This window comes from Hypomesus transpacificus, chromosome 23 (genome assembly GCF_021917145.1).
Source record: "Hypomesus transpacificus isolate Combined female chromosome 23, fHypTra1, whole genome shotgun sequence".
Taxonomy (NCBI): Eukaryota; Metazoa; Chordata; class Actinopteri; order Osmeriformes; family Osmeridae; genus Hypomesus; species Hypomesus transpacificus.
In genome coordinates this window covers 1624636-1645495 of record NC_061082.1, presented here as the reverse complement: position 1 = coordinate 1645495, position 20860 = coordinate 1624636, and the positions used below count along the sequence as shown (strand labels likewise).

Below are 20860 nucleotides of genomic sequence, written 5' to 3'. Positions count from 1 at the left end.
GGCAGAGTCTACCCCACATCAGTCTCCATGTCCTCCAGCACTCTCTCCCCATCTGTGTGTGTGTGTGTTCACGTCTGTCGAACCTTGTTGTCCCGCATTTGTGTGTGTGTGTGTGTGTGTGTTTGAGGAGAAGGGTACCTGGGGGTCAAGAGGGAGGTAGCCGACTTGGGGAGGAGGGGGTGAGGGGTGTGTGTGTGGTGGGTTACTAATGAAGTGTTGACATGAGATAAGTTTGGGACACAGTGCAGACATTGACAAATGTGATACTACAGTAAATGGTTTAAAACGTCTATAAATAAACGTTGGTTCGTCCGCTATGCCGATGCTTTGGGTTTCACACGCACTTACACACTTTCATGCAAACACAAGGACAGGATAATGCTTGGTCACAAGGCACAAGCAAACATCTGTTCAGTGCTGGAGGTGAGAGGGGCCGGCTCCTCCCCCTAGCCTCCGTACTGGACCATCACATCAACACATCAACATGTTGAGATGGAGGGAACATTCACAAAGACACACATGGCTAAACAGTCACTGTCCAAAGTGTCCTACCTCAGTGAGGTCGAAAAGCTACAAGCCGTGCAACACTGATGAGCCCTGCCAGTCCAGCAGGTCAGCCCTGCCAACGCTATGCCCCAGGCAGCTGTCAGTGTTGCAGGGTGATTTGTAACTGAAATGGTTCAACTCGAGTGGTGTAAACAGAGCCTTTCCGAAGCGCCGGCCAAAACTGGCACATTTACAGCAGCATCTGACTGCTGTGACCTCCGACCTTCCGTGTGTTCCAGCAGGAGATGTTCCTATGCCCACCGCTGTCGCTGTCACCATGGTAACGAGAGCCTCCGAAACATTGTTTTTCTGATGTTGTGCTGTGGTTTAGGTGGTTTTGATGGAGTTTGATGACATGCCGGTTACTTACAGAACAACTGTGGGGATGATGGTAGTGTCAGAGAGTTACCTTTGTGGATAGACTCTTGCCCCAGGGGTGAACAGTACTTACCCTCCTGCCCCCGGCACTACCTACCTGTGGTGCTACTGGTGTTCTCCAGGCATGAGCCTCTGTTCCACCAGCTACTCTGCTGCCCTTTGAACAGCTCTCATGTAGGTCAAGACTATGAACAATGCCACAGTTATACACAGTCAAGCGTGATTGATGAAAAACAAAAGTCAACTGCACATGTTTTCCATGTTTTCTCAGTACATTTTATGTTTTCAAAATAACTACTCAAAATTCTATTGATGCTAAAAATTGCTCAGTTTGACTCAGAGATGGAAAGTAATGAAGTAATAATACTTTGGTACTCTACCTGAGTAGATTTTTCTGGTATCAGTACATTGCTTAACAATAATTTTTTCGGACAACCTTTTTTACACAAATGTTCTTTCGTTTTTAAACCAGGCTTGTTACTTACTTGTTTTCATCTGTATTTGGTGTCATGATCAATATTATGTCTTAGGAATGTTAACATGACTGAGACACCCCTGATCACCCATAGCCATATATGAGGGAGATGTTCAAAATTGTCTGTGTCAAAAAGGATTCCGTCTGAAGGTGCTGCATCTATAGTGAGTAGTGTTGTGTTTGCTACTTTTCACATAAGTATGTCAGAGCCGATACTTATTTTCTTTAACTTAAATAAAAAAATGTAGTCAGTACTTCATTTTTTACCAGAGTCTTTTTAAACATGATTATCTGTACTTTTACTTGAGTGAAGGATTTGTGTACTTTTGCCATCTCTGGTTTGAACACAACTTAAACTGGTGACACTGAATGGGAAACAGAAATCTCCTATTGTGCACTCCACAGCATCTGCATGTGGAGAAGTTTCAGGGATCTGAAACCTCAATGCTTATCTTTGATTCAGAAGGACCTCGACTGGGATTGTACACTACTGTTACACCACCTAGTAACCTGTGAACACAACAATTTGGGGTAATTGACTGCAAAACCGAGTTTAACTTGACATAGTTGAATAACGACACTTTGGTGGGTAAAATGGACCTAACTGTCAGGGCCCTCTGGGTCCTCAGAGAGGAATATATATATAAATATATGTTTTAAAAGTAATCTGTTCTCATTTTATGTTATCAATTCAATTCAATATAAAGACAATGTTTCTGAAATAAACCCTTCGTGCCTATTCAGTTAGTGTTGGAATGTAAAGAGTCCTTTCAGAATTTTGCTGCCTCCGTTGTCGGGAGGAAAATGCAGCTCTGTGATTGGTGGTCCAGCTATGAAGTTACAGTTGACTAATCATCAGTGCCGCTGCTCCCATAACGCGCACTCCGTGCTGTGCGTAGGACACCAAGTCCTGAGGGGGCACCCAAAAATTGCCAACTGAAAAATCATCAGTTACTATAATTATAATGCCGATATTATTTCAGTAGGCCTATATATATATTAGGCACCTTTAGGCATGTATATCACAAAACAGGCAATACAAGAGATATATTTAATTGCTCAAAAAACGTTGGTGCCCCCCCTCCCCCACTTCCCAAGATCGCCATGGCTGCCCTTATCTCCGGTGGCCTGACGAACTTTGACAGTAGGCTTGGTCAACTTTTCGGGGCACTGGCTGCTGATCATAATGTGTGGGCTTTGTTATTGCTAACTTCCACCCGCTGTGGGGAACCAGAGAGAACGCGATCACAAGCTAATAAGCTAGCTGACGTAACGTTAGCTTGTTCATTCACTTCACATTGGAATCTGCAAGGAACGTTCCCGCTAGTGAGGAGGACATTGTTTCACATTTGTTATATGCGCCGTTTTCTAAGTTAACTTTTAATGAAAATTTGGAGTTAATCGCCAAAGGAATACCTACACCAACTTAATTTTGTGCAGAAAACCAAAGCTCATCAAAGGTAGGCTATCTTATTTTAAAACTTTTCGGCCGCGGTGCCACTGTGTTGTAGCCCTAGCCTAGCCTATATGTTCTAGTCTAAGTGTTGTGCAGAATTACCGGTCAATCTGTAAACTTCATGTACCAACGCAACGTCATTATGCACAATGACCATGCACAATTACCGTAAATGGTGCTGCAAGGGCTGGCTCAAATAGTGCGTAATGAGCAACACAATTTCACATAGGCCTAATACTGTGTGCACATTTTTTTCTGATGCATAATTTTGTCAGAGGGCCAAGGTTTAAGAGTCACGGTTGGCTACTGACATACAGTTAACCTTAAAGTCCATTGACACCAATTTCCTATGCAAATCTCACAATTTGAAACTGCTGCTGTAAAACGTTCAGTTTCAAAAAATCTCCACCCTATTTGTCTCTGGTCTGTAGCGCTACCTTTGTCACGCCCCAATCTCAGGGTTGACGTATATCTCAGACACTGCACACTGCTCTGTACTTCCACGGGAATTACAAAGAAGAACGTTTCTAACTATTTCACCAAAGACAGTTTTGAAAACCTTGGACAATTTAAAGCATGATTTACTAAGAAGCTGTTGCTTAAAAGAGATGCTCCTCCGACCGTATGCTCATCACAACCGCAAGCTGTAAGTATGATTTTGTTGCTAACAGTTATTAGCAATGCTAACGTCTCCTGTATCTAGCACAGGTAGAATGTGTGATGATTTAGCTTATTGGCAGTGGGGCTAACGTTATTTCATAACGTTAGCCCCACTTTCGTACGAATGTTTCATTCGAAAAAATAACTAGTGTAATTCACGATGCATGTTTGACTATGTTGTGTCTGCTCCGCAGCTTCGCTTTTTTTAAACCAACCAGCGCGCAGCTCATCTATATATTCATGAGCATAACATAAAAAGGAGAAAACCTCTCGTTTCATTTTAGGGCTATTCCCCAGGATGCACCAGGGCGCATAGAACAGCACCCGGGCCATTTTCAGCCCAACCACTGTTCGGAGACCTTAAGGAACAGTGTGAAATACCCTATAAAATTAGTCCCCTTTAAATCTAATATCTTTTAAAATGAACATGATGTTCCTTTCAGTGATGGAGCATGGTTCATAACTAAAAAGTATTTATTTTAACTTGATCTTTAACATCCCAAAAACGGTCAGTGGATTGATTTGACAGAGTTTGGCGTTTTTTTGTTGTTGGTTTTTGTCTATCATACTGTAGGTGAAGGTGGTCTGATGCAGGCTTGTGGGCTCAGCACGCCCTCTTAGCTGGGACAGCCCGGGTGTGGGGAGCCACATGCTCAGATTATACAGTCATTCATAGTTGTGGGCCTAATCATGTCATAAAAGGGGCATGAATGCTTTGAAGTCCTAAGTGCAGTTGTCAGTTCCTTTGAAGGAAATGGTAATTGTCATGTTCACTACCTCAGAAATCAAATTCCCCATGCTCCCCCTCCTCAACCCCCCCCCCCCCCCCCACTCAATTCCTTCCTCCTTACGATGTCCTTGATGCCCCCCTTCACCACAACCACCACCAACATTGCCGCGTCAATCATCCCCATCTGGAGCTGGTCAGACTCAGCAGTCTCTGGGGGGAGCTGCAGCCTTCGCCCCCATCCTGCCGCCTCCTCAACGCCCCCCTTCCAACTGCTGATGAAACGCACGCCTGGATTCCCCCTAAGATAAGGTGTGCCCATTTTTAAAGTCTGATAGCGTTACCTTTTCCACTTTAAGATTATGCCCTTTAAGATTATGTGTGTGTGTGTGTATGAATGTGTCTGTGTTTCAAAAGCCTTTGGTGCATCTATAGCAAACCTTTGAGGGGATATATGTTAGTGTGTCCCTGCAGACACATATTGGCCTCTTTGTCATGATAAAGCCCAGTGTTCCCTAAGATGGTGGCCCACCGTAGGTCATGATAAAGCCCAGTGTTCCCTAAGATGGTGGCCCACCGTAGGTCATGATAAAGCCCAGTGTTCCCTAAGATGGTGGCCCACCGTAGGTCCCACCAGAGTTTATCCCCCCTTGAAGTTCAAACCAATTCTAAATGACTTCCTTGTTCCTGTGCAATCTCTTTGACTCCTGTTGAAAACCAGGTGACTTGCCTCCGGGCAGGACTTCAATAAAGTCATATCCTGTTTGCTGTTCAGATCTCTGGCTCCGTATCTCAGTCTGTTTCCAGGCTGGATCAGAGGTGCCAGACGAATCACAGACAAGTCCTCCTGTTATGATCACAGACATGTCCTCCTGTTATGATCACAGATAAGTCCTCCTGTTATGATCACAGACAAGCCCTCCTGTTATGATCACATTATGGACCAGAGATTGCAAAGTGAAGCTCCTTTTAAGGCTGCAGATATCCTTCATATTGAGTCAATCTGTTATGTTTGTGTGATGTCTGCATGATCACAACATGGATCAGATTCATGGTAAGTTTTCAGCCCATGGTTAGAGACCTGGAGACTGGCTGATGAACATGTAGCTGTTGGTTAGTGACTTTGCAAACAAACCACATTTGACTAAGGACATAAACAATCCTTAGTACTCTCTACTAAGGAGTATTTTCGGCACATCAATGTCCCGGCCCTAGCACAAGACACAGCAGCATCCAATAAAAAAGTCCACCAGCTTAAATGAATACATAACTTTATTTAAATAAATGCTTTGTCATAACAAAAAAGACAAAGGTTAAAAGAGTACATAAATTACAAGTTGAATAAATATTACACAGTGATATTCACTTAATAATTTGAGATTTGTATCTTTTTTTAAAAACTGATTTCATGAAGAGTTCCAAATGCTGACCATTGTGTATTCTCTCCTCCTGCCATGAAAAGGTCTCAAGCTGGTCAACATCAGGGGCTAAGACAAACCGTCTTGTCTTGATTTATCCAGAAAATTGTTATGCATTCAGAAAAAAAACTGTAGTTACTGAACTAGTTTAGTATGAGTAGTGATTATGAATTCTAACCAAGTACAGAGACCAGGAATCTGAAGAAGTCCCTGTTAGCAAAAACATATGTCAATCAAGCTTTGAAAAGAAAGGTTTCATTTTCAAGCTTTCCAACATGGCAAGCTCATGTCATACAGTGATGCAATACAGTCAGGAAACCCAGGCATCGATCGATACCAGATCCCAACAAATGTCATTAAACTAAACATCCTACAGAGTTCGAAGCAGAAAGGATCTAAAACTGACAGTTCATCTCTTAGAAATCCTTTTGTTCAGATATCTAAGCAACACTTTCAAAACTTAATTCAATCTTCTACATTTTAGAGCCTCAAAACCCCTCTGACTGAGATAGCTGCTGAAAAGGATGTCATTTTCTTCAGATTCCCATGTGTCCTAGCAACTGTCTGTCTACGCTGTAGCTACTATTGGTGATAGGTGACCCCATGATTGGGGGGTGTGGCTAAGCCCTCAGTGTGACCACTGCCCATGGCACTCTCCCATCTCTCCCTCTCTCTCTGTGCAGGAACCTGTGAGAACAAATGTGAGTCGTTGTTGTAGCGTTTACTGTTTGTCTTGCTGTTGTTTTGATTTTTTCTGCTTGGTTGTTGCTGAGGTCCCAGGCATGGGCTCTACAGCCCCTGTCAAAGTTAGCCAGAAGCACCTTCTTAAGGCCTTGCTCCTGATTGCACAATAAAAACGTTTATTTTTGTTTATGTTTTTTATATGTTTTATGTTTATTACCCGAGCGGCACAATCACAGGGCATTGTGTATGTCAGTAAGAACTCATTTAAGTGCAAGCTGCTTCTTTCAGAGTGGGGTGGGAAGGGGTGTGGGGATGGGGGGGTGTGGGGATGGGGGGGATGGGATTGGGGGGGGGGGATGGGGGGGAGGCAAGCTGAATTGGCTAAGGTCCCTGATACTAAGTTTGGTCAAGGTTTCATGTCCACCTATGTCCGAAGATAGTTTGGATATTTGGACTAGTAAATGTATGATGTGAACTAATTTTCTCTAGAAAAGGTTAAGAGCTTCTAAATGTTTTCACCATATTAGTTAGTGTTACAGTTTAACATACTGGTGAGAAACATCTCTGCTACATGATTTCCTTTGTAATAACTGCCAACTCACTCTGCTCTGTGGCAACACACCTCACTGCCCTGTGGCAACAGACTGCTGTAGAAACCCTGACATGGTTGAAGGTCTGAAGTCCTCTCTGCTTGTGAGCTTTGAGAGTGAGCGTGGATCGTGGTAACAACTCCTCCAGCTGTTGTGAGGAGCGACAGACGGACAGACTGACAGCCACTGCAGTGTACACAGCCCTATCATAATATGCCTCTGAATTCTAGAATCCTTGGCTTACACTTTCTGGCAATTATAAACATTGGCAGTCACTTGTAAAAGCAATATCTCATAGCTTATTGAATGATAAAGAAAGAGAAGAGAGAGGTGATTAACAGCCCTTCACGCCTCTCTGATCGCTCTTGTCCTCATGACCCTGGGAGGCAGGGAAGGATACTAACGGAATTCATAATGTGTCTGGAAGACCGTTTCAAAGACAGAGCTATGCTTGTCTACATCCAAACTAGACTTCCAGACGTCCAGGGGAGACGGCACCTGGCTGATCAGGGAGCCTGCCTCAGCGAGCCTGCCTCAGGGAGCCTGCTCAGGGAGCCTACCTCAGCGAGCCTGCCTCAGGGAGCCTGCCTCAGCGAGCCTGCCTCAGCGAGCCTGCCTCAGCGAGCCTGCCTCAGCGAGCCTGCCTCAGCGAGCCTGCCTCAGCGAGCCTGCCTCAGGGAGCCTGCCTCAGGGAGCCTACCTCAGCGAGCCTGCCTCAGGGAGCCTGCCTCAGGGAGCCTGCCTCAGGGAGCCTGCCTCAGCGAGCTTCCACGTCATTGTTCAGATGGGTTTGCATGGAGGAAGGCACTGTGTCTCACACACAGATGTAAAAACCACACAAAAGAAAATATTAAAAAAGAATAACCACCCTGTAGGTCTGAGGTGCCATTGTGTTTTGAAACATGCCTCTTCATAGAAAGGAAACTGCTGGCTGTTTGTTTTCCAAACGCAAGTCATGTTTGGTTGTAGTCGTCAAAACACACTAGTTGTCAAAATGATAAAAGATAACAACTGTGGAGTGTGCAAGCTGAAGGGGGGACGGAGGACAAGTTAGCTTTTTTGACTGTCCTGTATTCAAATAACGAGGCGGACTCTAAAGGGCTACATGGAAACTATTCAAATTGTTTTACAGGCTAAATGATATGCACCTTTCTCCAAGCACCAGTACATAGACGTGTGTGTGATATTGGTTAATCAATCAGAGAAACCCCACGTTTGCTTTGAGCTGGGGCAACCCTAGGGTTAAGGAACATGGCTCAAAGTGGGCAGTTGTTACTTCACTGAAGGCAAACAGAACAGACTAGGCCATAGGAGACAACACCAGGTGGAGTGAGAGAAACCGCTCTTCAACAAGCTGCTTCCAAGCATGGTTTTGTCCATTATCAAGCAATACTAAGTATTACTGGAGTTATTAAGCAGTTTGAGCTTGGAAGGTCGATTCAGGATCCTCTTTGATTTATTTCACTTCTAAGTGACAGTCACTCAAAGGGTACAGATCTAGGAATCCACATTTTGTGGCAGTTCTTTTCACGACCAGTAGGGGCAGTGCTCTCTGCTGAGATCCAGGTTGCCTTGTATGGCATTGTCTGTTGAAATAGGCACAGTTGGCATGTCAGGCTAGCTACAGAGTCAAAGAGCCACTTATTTGTCTGTAATGATCTGCTTCTTTTTCAGTTTTTGAAACAATCTCCCATCCTAGAGACATACTGTTAGACTACGTAGATATTCCATCCCTTTAAGAAACTACTTCAAGCACTAGCCATAATGGTTGTGACAAAATGAAAAAATAACATTCTTTTGTTAAAGGCTCACTCTGTCATTCATTCACACCCTCGTTCACACACACACACAAACGCAGAAATGCATGTTCATACATACACACACAGTGAAGTTACACACATCCAAGCAGTTTCCCCTATTAATTAAAATTAAGTGCTCTGACAGAACCAAACACCCAGAGTCTACTGGATCAAAACATCCCTGTCTTATGTTGTGTTGTTTTGTGTGTGGAAAATAAACAAACAAAAAACAAACCATTCTGCCTCTTGTATAAGTAAGAGCTATCTCCTCGTATACGTCAATGGCAATAGATGGGAAACACCTAAATAGTTAAAGTCTTGTAATCACTGTGCCTTTTGAACTTCCCGTCCATGGTTTGATGTTAGCTTTACATAGTACAAAGTTTGGTGCTTAAACTCCAGCTTCTACAAAAATATATCTATATGTGTATATACTTTGACGAATTGCTAGCAGGGACCCAGCTCTTATCAGGGGACTGAAGGACAGACGGAGGGTGGAACCATCAGAGTTTCTGTCCTTGGAAACGAGTGCTTGGTCAACAACGACAAGATGTCAGCTGTCTCTTCTCAGCCTGTTCTTTCCTTTAGTTTTTTGTGTGTGTTTTTTTTTGTGGGGGGGTGTTGTTTTTCTCTTTTTTCATTTTGAAAAAACAAAATTCTCAAAGTGACTGGAGGGTGTGTCGGACAGGAGGGAGGAGTGGAGAAGGGCCCTGGGTCAGGGGTCAGGACAGGGGGGCGGAGTGGAGGAGGGCCCTGGGTCAGGGGTCAGGACAGGGGGGCGGAGTCTCTTCTTCACTCGTTGTTGTTGTTGCCGCTCTCCAGGTCTTTGCACTGGATGTCTCCTCCGCTGTAGTCGGTGCCAGGAAGCTGGACGCCATACTTGTCCACGCACCAGCAGATACCACGCTTCCTGCCACGAGAGGGCTTGCACTGTGGGGGAGCAGAGAAGAAGACGAGAGGAGGATGGAGGGAGGAGGAGAGAGAGAAGTAGGGGGAGACAGAGAGAAGGAGAGAGAAAAGGTTGGGGAAAGAGTGAGAAGGAGGAGGAGAGAGAAGGAAGGGGAGAGAGAGGAAGAGGAGAGAGAGAACAGAGGTTAATATGAGGCTCTCTGGACTCAGAGAGGAGAATGCAGATACAGGATCCTGATGCCCCATAGATTAGTGTTTGCTTTCAGTAACATAATAGTAAAGATACATTTCTTAATTTAACCAATGAATCCCAAGAATGTTGATCTTCAGGTCCAATTCAACAACAAATAACAAGCCATGAAGAGCTTACCTGTTTGCGCTTGAAGAAGCCCTTCCTGTCACAGTTTGGGAGGTAAAGAGACAGAGCCATGACACGAGAGGTGTCCTTCATCCCCTGGATGATCCCGTCCAGCTTCCTCCTGCAGGGACCCTGCGGAGGAACAGGAAGGATGGGAACAACCCTAACCCTCAGTGACCTTTCCATATGACAACTGGTTTAAATATTAGCTTGGAAAACTGGAAAAGAAGTCATCCGGTTCTAAATATTGGAACTGGAAGCTCATGTCGTGTTCTGAACTGTTAGCGTGTCGGCTTATCGTGTTAGATCGCTCCCACTTACAAACTCTGGCTCGTGCTTGTCAATGGGCAGCGGGGAGTAGTCCATCTGACCTCCCATGGACCGCAGCTTGGCCTCGGTCCTCCTACGCTCTTTACGCACAGCCAGGTTCTTTTTACTGTTGATGAGGTCTTTGGGGTGGAGTGGCACTTTAGCCAGCGGCAGCTGGTCGTCTGTGGTCTCTGGGGTCATGGCGTCCTCATGTTCCTGGGACTCGCGATCTGGAGAAGGTGAAAAGATCACAAGGTCAACAGGCGTGATCCCGTGCAAATGAGACTTCCTGTTGTGGTCCTGATGTGTGCCTCAGGGGGGGGCCCATCTCCTGGCAGGACACCGGGGTGGACTCGGGGTAAAGATCCAGGAGGCATGTTTTGCGCTTATGGTCAAAGCAGATCTTAAAATAGATGCTTGTGCTTTCGTAATCATTTACTTTACTGAACAATTCCAAGTATTCAGTGGCTTGTTATTCCAGTGCCTAAAGGAAATATACAGCCAGATGCGTTTCCCAGGGTTTTCAACCACCAAATCTTGTGTTTCCATGTGTTTATGGAGCAGAGGATCAAGGATCAGCAGCTGATGAACTCTCTGCTCACCTCATACCAGCCAAGCCCAACCCCAACCCAACCCCAACCCCAACCTCAACCTCAACCCAAACCCAAACAGACCGTGGGCCGCTCAGCTAATGGCAGCTGCGGCACCCCACATGCATGACATCCCACATGCAACAGTCCTATTCTCTAAGAGCGACTACGAACAGCAAATTATTTCTTAACATGCACAGAAGTTAAAATGGGACATATAGCTTCAACTAGCTTTGCTTCAGTGTGACATTACTGGCAAAAAGAATTCAGAGAACACTTAGACCCAAAGATGAATTTGTCCAGACAAAGCGCCAAGTAAAATAGCAGATGACTTTGAAGTCATTTGTGTGAGTGCTGGGCCGTTCCCTTCCTCTCTCATAACAGACAGTCCTGGAGGGACCAAGACCATGCTGAGCCTCTCACACTGCGCAAACTGAAGATCCATGGTCACAATCAATCCTTATGGGTACAAACACATCCTTGAAATACATGTTACTTTTAAAATGTACTTCATTTTCTTTCAATTCAGCTCAGTAAGTTTCAACTTTAACAACATTTATGACGCAAGGAACTACTATAAACTACAACCAATGACAAAACCATCCACACTTGTATCCCCCAGAGCCTGTTTTTAGGGACAGGCTTTTCAGCCAGCCTCCCCAAGAGGGCACTGCGAACCAGCAGTTCCACAGTCAGACTTGGGGAGATTTGGGGTCCTGATCCCTTATCCCCAACCAATCCTTCCTGTCCCTCCCCCCGGCTCAGCCCCCTTAAGCCAGCCACCCTATCTCCAGGTCCTTTCAGGCCACAGGGACAATGCCCACCCCTAGCTTAGCTGTCCCACAAAGGTTCTGTGGGACTCTGGGCAGTTCCCCAGCTGGCCTGGGGCTGTGATCACAGTGGATGGCCGTGCTTATATTTAACCAGCGAGGAAAACCCGCTACATTGTTCAGGGGCGGACGGCCAAGGTGGGTGGAACCTGTGACACGGGCGGGTGCCAAGCCAGGACTGCTGGGGCTGGGAGAGAGAAGACAGAGACCTTGTAAACACTGAAAGGCTGAGAGGAGGCGTTTAAATGATTTCAAAGACCATTACTTTCCTTCAGTGTACGTTCATGACTTGGCTGTCATTGACTGTCTGGAAAACGATAGGCAGACGGTGTAACCGGGCAGTGGATTCCCAGGAGCAACGTCTGACACAGCAGGGGAGTGTAAGGGGGGAGGGTGAAGGGGGTGAAGGGACTAGATTACCGGAATTGGGTCCCTGGCTTCTGAACTGCAGTCCTGCCTCTTTGAAATTAATCTCACAACTCATGACTTGGCAGGCTCCAGTTAGTGTTTGGATATGTCCTCGTGTCTCCTTGTGCAGACTACAGGGCTATAAACCACTAAAAATAAATATGTCCTATGAGCTTTCCTTTGCGTCTGATGCCTAGCCGTTGAAAAAACCCTCTTTTTTGAAAAGTTGGAGCAGCTTGTTTTGAAGAAGCTAAAGTCTCTTTGCTCTTGATTAAAATGCGGTACAACTTGGTAACACGCTAACGTAAACACATACAAATACACACCCAACTATGGCATGGAAAACAATAGATGAAATGTCAACATATTTAGTCATATTTCTCAACAGCTTTGCCCGGTTTCAGAAACACTTACAAAAGAGTGATTCCAATGCATTCTTTTTAGATCCAGTGTAGAGAGAGCTGCACAATAGAGCTGCACAACAATAGGGTGTTATGAGTGATCATGTTTAGCTGTGCTGGGCAGCCCAAAAGGATATTCCATCTAGTCTTGCTACAGTATGTATCCAAACAATGGATGTGTGTTTCCAGTTCAGAGATGTGAGGCAGCTTTGGCCAGCAGCAGTGTCAGTGCAGACACAGCCTCACACCCTCCATCTCTCTCACTAAAACACCAAAATTGTCGTTTCTGAAGTGGGCTCTTCTCTCCAGCCACAGAATCTCAGTGTTTCCGTGCTCAGGGTCCTGGCCTTGTAAAGCAGCTTAGTGGGTCTGTGTTTAACTACTGAGACGCTGCCAAGCCTCTGGACCGGAGCCAGGACGGCGCCGTCACGTGCAGATACTCCATTCAGCTGAGCCCGACGAGGTATCGCTATCTCTCCGCCTGCTCTGGCTAAAGTTTTCATTAAGACAAGAGGAAGGCAGGAGGTGCACCCGATACAGCCCTGTTAAATAATGCACACGGGAGAGAAGGCAATTACTCTTCATGAATATAGCCCGTTTCTTGCATCGCAGGAGTTAGAGCAGAAGGGATGAGCCATCCTTCTATTAGTCCTTCTCTCTTCTCCATCTTCACGAGTGGAGGGAAGCCGTTCCATGTGGAAAGAGCCACAGAACAATGGCTTGGGGAAATTGTTGTTGACGTAAAAAAAGGATGCCCCCCCCATCTGAAATGACATATTTTCCAGACAGGGGGTGTTGAGAGCAGAGGCAGTGAGGCTGAGCAGGGAGAGTGAGGCTGAGCAGGGGCAGTGAGGCTGAGCAGGGGCAGTGAGGCTGAGCAGGGGCAGTGAGGCTGAGCAGGGGCAGTGAGGCTGAGCAGGGGGAGTGAGGCTGAGCAGGGGTAGTGAGGCTGAGCAGAGGCAGTGAGGCTGAGCAGAGGCAGTGAGGCTGAGCAGAGGCAGTGAGGCTGAGAGTATAGACATACATGAACAGGAAGCCTTCAATCATTCAAGCAACAATGCTCCAGGTCCCAGACAGATCTGGCTGCTGGATATTTGAAGCCTGGATGGAGTCCATGACCTAATAACACTGGTGCTGCTGCAGGACAGAGGAGCGAGGGAGGCGAGGAAAGAAACCAGGCTAGGAGACAGCAGTGACCCCGTCACCTCCACTGTAGGCAGTATACTGAGAGCACGGCCTGGAATCCCACCTGTGATCATGTGTCAGGCAGGACTGCAGAACTCTCACCCAGGCCCCAAACTGAGGTCATCAAACGGAGGTTCTCTCACTTTCAACACTTGGCCTGAGAAGGTGGCGAAATACCCAAGATGCAAAAAGCACGACTGCTTCTCACTTCAGTTGCAAGGCAAGTTGAGCTTGGACTGCAGGGCTGGAGGCTGATACTGGGATTGTAGTGACCTCGTCCATTTGACGAGTGGGTTTGGTGTGGTGAGTTGCATGTTAGTTCAGAACGTTGTGTCCTGTCTTTATCATTGGCATTTTGAGTGCAAATCACTATATCACTGTCACTATATTTACAGGATATCACTTTTAAGCTCACAATGACACACAGGCGCAATCCTTACGTTTCCTGCCTTGCAGAGGGACTGCTATAAATAGCTGTGTGAACAATTAAAACAACTTTAACATTTAAGAGCAGTTGTTCTTTAAGGATGTTGGTGCTTCCCAAGGGGGGCATAGGTAATGGACCCAGTGAACCCTCTGCAGCATCTGATGCCAAACAGACACAAGCATCTGTTGAAGCTGAAGACATGATGAACAGCAGTTGAAAGTGCCATACAGAGAGCACAGTAGCATGGTGGGACTCGGGCAGTGTTTGACTGTACAAGCCTGCTTCTGGTCTTAGGTGTCACCCCTCATGTGAGTTATAGGGGAAGTTGTACACCATTTCAACTGGAGAGGCCAATCTGGGGCCAGTTGTACTGTTTGAGGGGCCAGTTACATTAATCATTATTGTTGTCATATAGTTTTTCTTCACTGCATTGCAGGCATTAACAGGCAGAAGAGCATGAGCATTATTCAGACTCCAACCCCCCCCCCCCCTAGTGAGGAGGCGTCTTGCCACAGGGTTGAACGCTGTCTTCTTCTGGGTCTTCATCACCACAGCACACGTCATTGACAACGTTACAGCCCCCCTGTGGTAGAAGTAGCTGTTTAGGCCTCATGTCAGCCATCCTCAGTCCACTAGCCTACGCTCAAACAGGGGCTTAAGCTTTAAAACATTTAATTACAAAAATGTTTAAAGCATTTTAATTCCATGGAAATGAGTCACGGTAATTTTGTACACCCATTCATCCACAAAGACATTTATAAATAATATCCTTTAACCAATCCTAATGCAGGGCTAGGGAGATGTGTTAACACTTTGCTGTGGTTTCGGGACAAGCACACGGATCAATGTATTTCCAGATTCATCTGATGCATGATTCCTGACCTGCAGGACTGATCCAGTTTCAGTGGGGGATCCCGTCCACAGCACCGGGCTGGCTGAGCCATGGTGACAGGGCAGTTAACAGAACCCACGCTGGCCTGGGTCTTATCACACGTGTTGTCGTTTAAAAGCCAGCATGTGGATGTCACTGTGTGTGGAGTCACGTGTTCCTGACAAGAAGACACTCCCCACAGCTGCTGCACAGCCCCCCAGGTGTTAGCGACAAACACACGCTACACCCAATGCTGTCAAACTTGGAAGAAATCAGACTAGCGTGCTGAATGAGTTCTCCGCTTCGAACCACACCAGGGTGGGGTGCCAGGGGCCTGGCCACAGGACCTATCTCACGCTGACACTCTCTGAGATTTGGACATTTGAAAATGAATGTCCCCATAACAGCTTAACACAAGATTGCGCTTGTCCACGGAATTCTAGTGGAGCACATCTGAAGAGAACAAAAGCGTTTCAAACCCTTAAGTGGATCTGATGCACGGAAAGGGTGATGAGGGTTAACAATGCAATGTAAAACCATACTGCACACGTGCAATGCCAAAATATAGCCCAGAACTCTGAACACCTCTATGCCAAGGGTCAAAGGTGGCATTGTGTGCTTGTCATGTCTATACCAGTTGGTCTGGTCCTGCAGATATACAGTACATTAGTCAGCCAAATGGCCTCATGCAGTATTAGCAGGAGATGGACACGTGACCACAAACCTTTTCATTTTGGCGTGTCATTCACCGAAACAAGAAGAATTTGGCAGCTGTTTTCTCAGAGCACAAATAAACCACTTGTTTTGTTGTTTTGGCCAAAGAAGGAACTTTCCTGACACTGTTTATGAGGAACTGTGTGCTTACTCATGTGCTTTCCTGATTTGGAGGGTCTCTTTAATCATCTTTTTGTTTCTTGGCAAAGGCCAATCTGTTCAAACATAAGGCTCTTTCACTAGCTCCTAGAGATGAGGGACCTACTGCCATGAAGTTATATCTGCTGGCACACATGCACGGGTCAGGATCTCCAAGAGCGAACACAGCAACTGAGTGCCAAACAGCATACCAGCCTTTTATGCCTTGTAATTGGAGCAAAACACCATGACAGCAAGCATGCTGAACAGCAAGAAGTCAGCAAAACACCAGTGACAGTTAAGGCCTGAGAGCAAAGAGTCAAATCTACTGCATGTGAAACCGACTACAAAGTGATTATTAAGACTCTGTTGCAAACGTATGGTGGGTACTATGCTTTTCCAAAACTTAATACAATACGGTGCAATACCCCGTTTATCCAGAAATATTCTCATTTGGAATGACATCCTTTTATTGGTTAAGGCAGGAGAAACAGTGAGAAGGCAGGAGAGCCGTCTCCCTTCTCCTCAGCCTAGCTGCCGTCACACACTCCCTCTTCTCCCTGTTGGTGTTTGTCTTGCTCCAGTGGTGTGACACTGTAACCTCACGACATTGTAACCCCACACTGTGGGAAACCAGAGGCTGCTAACTAACTCCTATCAGAGGAGCCCTGGGCAGGTCCCTTCAGAGCAGAGAGCCTGGACATTCTGCTGAATCACTGCAGCCATCCAGCCCACTGCCAGGCCGTCCAGCACGCTGCCAGGCCAGGCCGTCCAGCACGCTGCCAGGCCAGGCCGTCCAGCCCACTGTCAGGCCGTCCAGCCCACTGCCAGGCCGTCCAGCCCACTGCCAGGCCGTCCAGCCCACTGTCAGGCCGTCCAGCCCACTGCCAGGCCATCCAGCACACTGCCAGGCCGTCCAACACACTGCCAGGCCAGGCCGTCCAGCCCACTGCCAGGCCAGGCCGTCCAGCCCACTGCCAGGCCATCCAGCACACTGCCAGGCCGTCCAGCCCACTGCCAGGCCGTCCAGCACACTGTCAGGCCGGGACAGACTGCAGTTACCCACCACTGCCAGGAGAGGAGGCAACATTTACACACACGCACAAACACTAAGACACGCACAGAAAAACCCTAGGACACAGGCATAACAGAAGCATACAAGCACACATTTGCACACAGACAAAACAGAAGCACACACATGCTGTACACTAAGACAGCCACACACACACAAGGTAAACGACACCATCAGGCATTAGGTACAGTCAAATACTTGGCACACATCAGTTGTTCAACACATTCTTACATGAACATAGCCAACACGCACAGACACAAATACACAATTTACAGCCTTCAGTGTGTTGGAATTAAATTCCTCAGTCCAAAGTTACACTTATAGCCAGTCAAAAGCTATTTGGTTTATTGCTAAAGTGTTTAAAGAATGCAGCCACTATGGATTAATATATTTTGGGAGATTTGATATACCATTCTATGTTGACTGATGTTGTTCATGAAAACTGCACTCAAATAGTCAAAAAACTGGGATTGAAGATAGAATTCCAAGATAAGTAACGTGAACAGGTGCATAGTCTCAAAGCATCATTTTTTATATCAATAGATGTTTTATGTATTTTGTGCTTCGGACTTTTCACATCTAATCACTCATGCCTCTCTGGGTTTCGGCGGTGCACCTCCGTGCACACGCGCGCGCGAGCGCTCTCTCACACCTCCTGCCAACGGATTTAATCTTTGAGGGGTAATCCGACTTTCAACACCACCCACAGGGGCTGCACTTAAATCAGCTTTGACAAGATCTGTAGCCTCGGGAATATTGGCCTCCTTATTGTGTTCAAAAGGATAGGCCGGATACTCAATGAAAAATGGAACGGGAACTGTGGTTGCAGTAAGAAAGTACAAGTGGTTGCCTCAATGTGAGAAAAGATTTAACTAGGTTACAGCAGAGAAAAGAACGGCAAAGATGACGTATACTATACACATTAGGCTATCACGTGACAAAGAAAGGGAGCGAAGGTTGTCCGCTCCAGACAGGCACGTGTGTGTCTGCAGTGCAGGACATAGCATGCACACGCAGTCAGTTGGCGCAGATATACAGTAACTGCATGAGAACGCAGCATCCATATCTTGGAGAGCTGTGTGGCACTAGATGTCGTGCGTAAAAATGAACTAGCAAGGTTGAGCCTTAATCTGTCTTTTACGCATGACACTGCAGCGTGGAGAACCATGCAACACACACATAATTACTCAGTTTAGATATCACTGTAAGGCACGCGACAACAGCTTTGATATTTACATGTGCTTCTGAGTCACTGAGAGCAATTTCTCATACGTATCGGCTACTGTACAGTACCTTACTTTGCAAAAGCCTTAGGTGGGCGACGGAACTCCATGCAAACTGACAGCCCGTAAAAGTGCAGAGTGGTATGATTTCATAACTGTATGACATGTAAAGTAACCCTAAACAAGAATAGATTAGCTCACAATTTAACAATACCATGCAAACAAGCATTCAACATAAAACATGTCGATTTGAGAACAGTAATGTATGCATCGTTAAAACGTTTATTCAGACAATAAAAACGTGCAATGCGTTGTTGTATGAAGCATTGTAATATCGTATGCATCAGATGTGTGTTACCTATGGGCGGATGGGCCGGTTTGTATCCTTTCTCGTTCGTGCACACTCCTCTACCGTGCAGGAGGGCGTGAAGGGGCTTCTCCTCCCCATCCCGTGGCAAGCAGCGCAAGCCGTGGGTGCACGTGCCGGTGTAAACGCCGCAAGCTTGACCCTCTGACAGGGCGCAGGTTAGGCAGCAACCGCAGCCCGGTTCTTTCACGAGCTGACAGCCAACGGGGACCGGGGGACACATCGAGAGAGCCTTTGGGTCGCACGGCTCGCAGGGTACGAAAGAGCCCAAGCACCCGGACAGCCCCAAGAAAAAGGTCACCAGAAGACAAAAACTGAGAAACATATTTGCCTCGCCAATGATGGACCCCCAAATAAAAAAGTGTACTGAGATACAATGCCCAGTGCAGGATAATCCGATTTTACAGCTAAAACGAGAGTCCGCATCCAAAGTGAGCTGAAATAAAATTCTGATATTCAAATGCTATAGCTTAATGTTCTGTCCTTTTGCAATTTCACTAAAATTAGTCAAAACATAAACAATGTGACCAGGTTGTGGTGTATTTAAATGTGTCCTGAGTTGTGTCCTCTCTGAGTCTTTGCACAAAATCTGAACTTTTTCCCTTTAGAGACCGATTCCGATACTTTCTCTCCTGGAGAAGGTTTCCGTGCAGACTGGTCCGGTTCAGACCAGGCTTGTCTTTTTAAAAACAGCCAAACCCAAACCCCTAACTATGAATACTCCAAGCAGAAGAGAAGGGAGGCGCACTTGTTCCAGGACTTGGCAAGAAGCCAACCTTTTTTTTCTTCCAGCAGTAGGATCAGTCTTTCACGCTGAAATTTAAAGTGATGCCAAGTGCGAGGAGAAACACAAGAAACCAACGTAACATCTTCCAAAAATATTTCTATAAAACGAGTCCGAAAAAAAAGCGCGATTCAATACAGAATTCGTTATTTTTGAACGAGCACTACAGTGCTTGAATTAAACCTATCGCCGTACACACAAAGCGAAAGGACAGTATGCAATCATTCTAAAGGTTTCAGGGGTAAAGCGTGAAACATGTAAAACGCCGTCGGGCCACGTGTGTCAAAGTGCAAATCACTCAAGAGCAGCACGAGCCATATCACTAGATTTATACATGCCACATATCCCGAAGTTTTTTTTCGTTTCTTCATTAAACACACAACTAAATTAAAAAAGAAATGTGCATTAAGTAGAGTGTTTAAAACACAATGCATTTAGGTCTTGCACTTAAGCTCAAAGTAAAAGTTACTAAATGTCAGGATTTTGTTTTGTCTCTAAGCAGTATGAATCCTGCACATACATTCACTGCACTGGACACGAACAGAAATGTAGACAAGCTAGATTCAAATACCTAGGAGAAAGAGAAAGAGATCCGAACTGTTTAAGCTATAGATTATATATATATTTTTTTCTTTATAGAGAATAATGTAATATGGAGACAGTATTGTAGGATAAGTATTTTAACAACACTTTACCTCATAAACCTCAGCATCAGCTTGGAGCAATGTGGTATTTTCATAAATAAAATAAAAAAAACAACCACTGAAGTTTCATCCTACAACCAGGCTACATACTCATATTGTCTTTAACACTTGTTGAAAGTTTTTTTAATCTGTGAACATCCGTACACCGTTCCCTGGTTATTCTGAAACCGGTGGAAATCTCTAGTGGTTTTCTCTGTGTCAGTTTGTGAGTTGACCACTAGAAGGAGCTGTTACCAATGACAAAATCACCGCATTGGAGTTGGATAAAAACGTATTACAGTGCCTCAATGGGAAGGCAATTATAATTAAATAATTTATTCTCTACATAAAGGATCTACAGACAGTTGATTTGTCAGCATTTCTAAGACTTTGCTACAGGCAAGATTACTGACAGTACGACTTGCATTATACAGGCAAGATTACTGACAGTACGACTTGCATTATACAGGCAAGAGTACTGACAGTACAGCTTGCATTATACAGATAGTGATGTAGTAATAGTGATGCAGTGTTAGTGATGTAGTGATGCAGTGATGGTGCGTTAGTGATGTAGTGTTAGTGATGTAGTGATGCAGTGATAGTGATGTAGTGTTAGTGATGTAGTGTAAACCAAACAATATCAATGTGAAAAATATCATGAGTCTTTTCTTTTTAACTCAGACAAACCATGTTGTTTTAGTTTATGCACATGTTATCCTTTCTCTTAAGATATTGGCAATATTTAACATGTTAATGGCCACAGCCAGTTTGAAATCACTGGGTATTGGCAGTATTTTAGTGTCATGGGTTATGATCATGTACATGTACCCAGTCCAAGATATGACTGTGCTGGGGCTG

General features: G+C 45.6%; 1 protein-coding gene across 1 annotated transcript; it reads right to left on the bottom strand.

Moving 5' to 3' along the window:
- Window positions 1–5496: 5496 nt before the first annotated feature.
- On the bottom strand, window positions 5497–19225 carry LOC124485213 (insulin-like growth factor-binding protein 5). Its single transcript, XM_047046659.1, has 4 exons — window positions 18527–19225; window positions 10322–10539; window positions 10013–10132; window positions 5497–9663 (listed from the first exon to the last, which is right to left on the bottom strand). Exons 1-4 carry the CDS (start codon window positions 18858–18860, stop codon window positions 9526–9528), a joined length of 810 nt encoding a protein of 269 aa, XP_046902615.1. The 5' UTR covers window positions 18861–19225; the 3' UTR covers window positions 5497–9525.
- Window positions 19226–20860: the final 1635 nt, after the last annotated feature.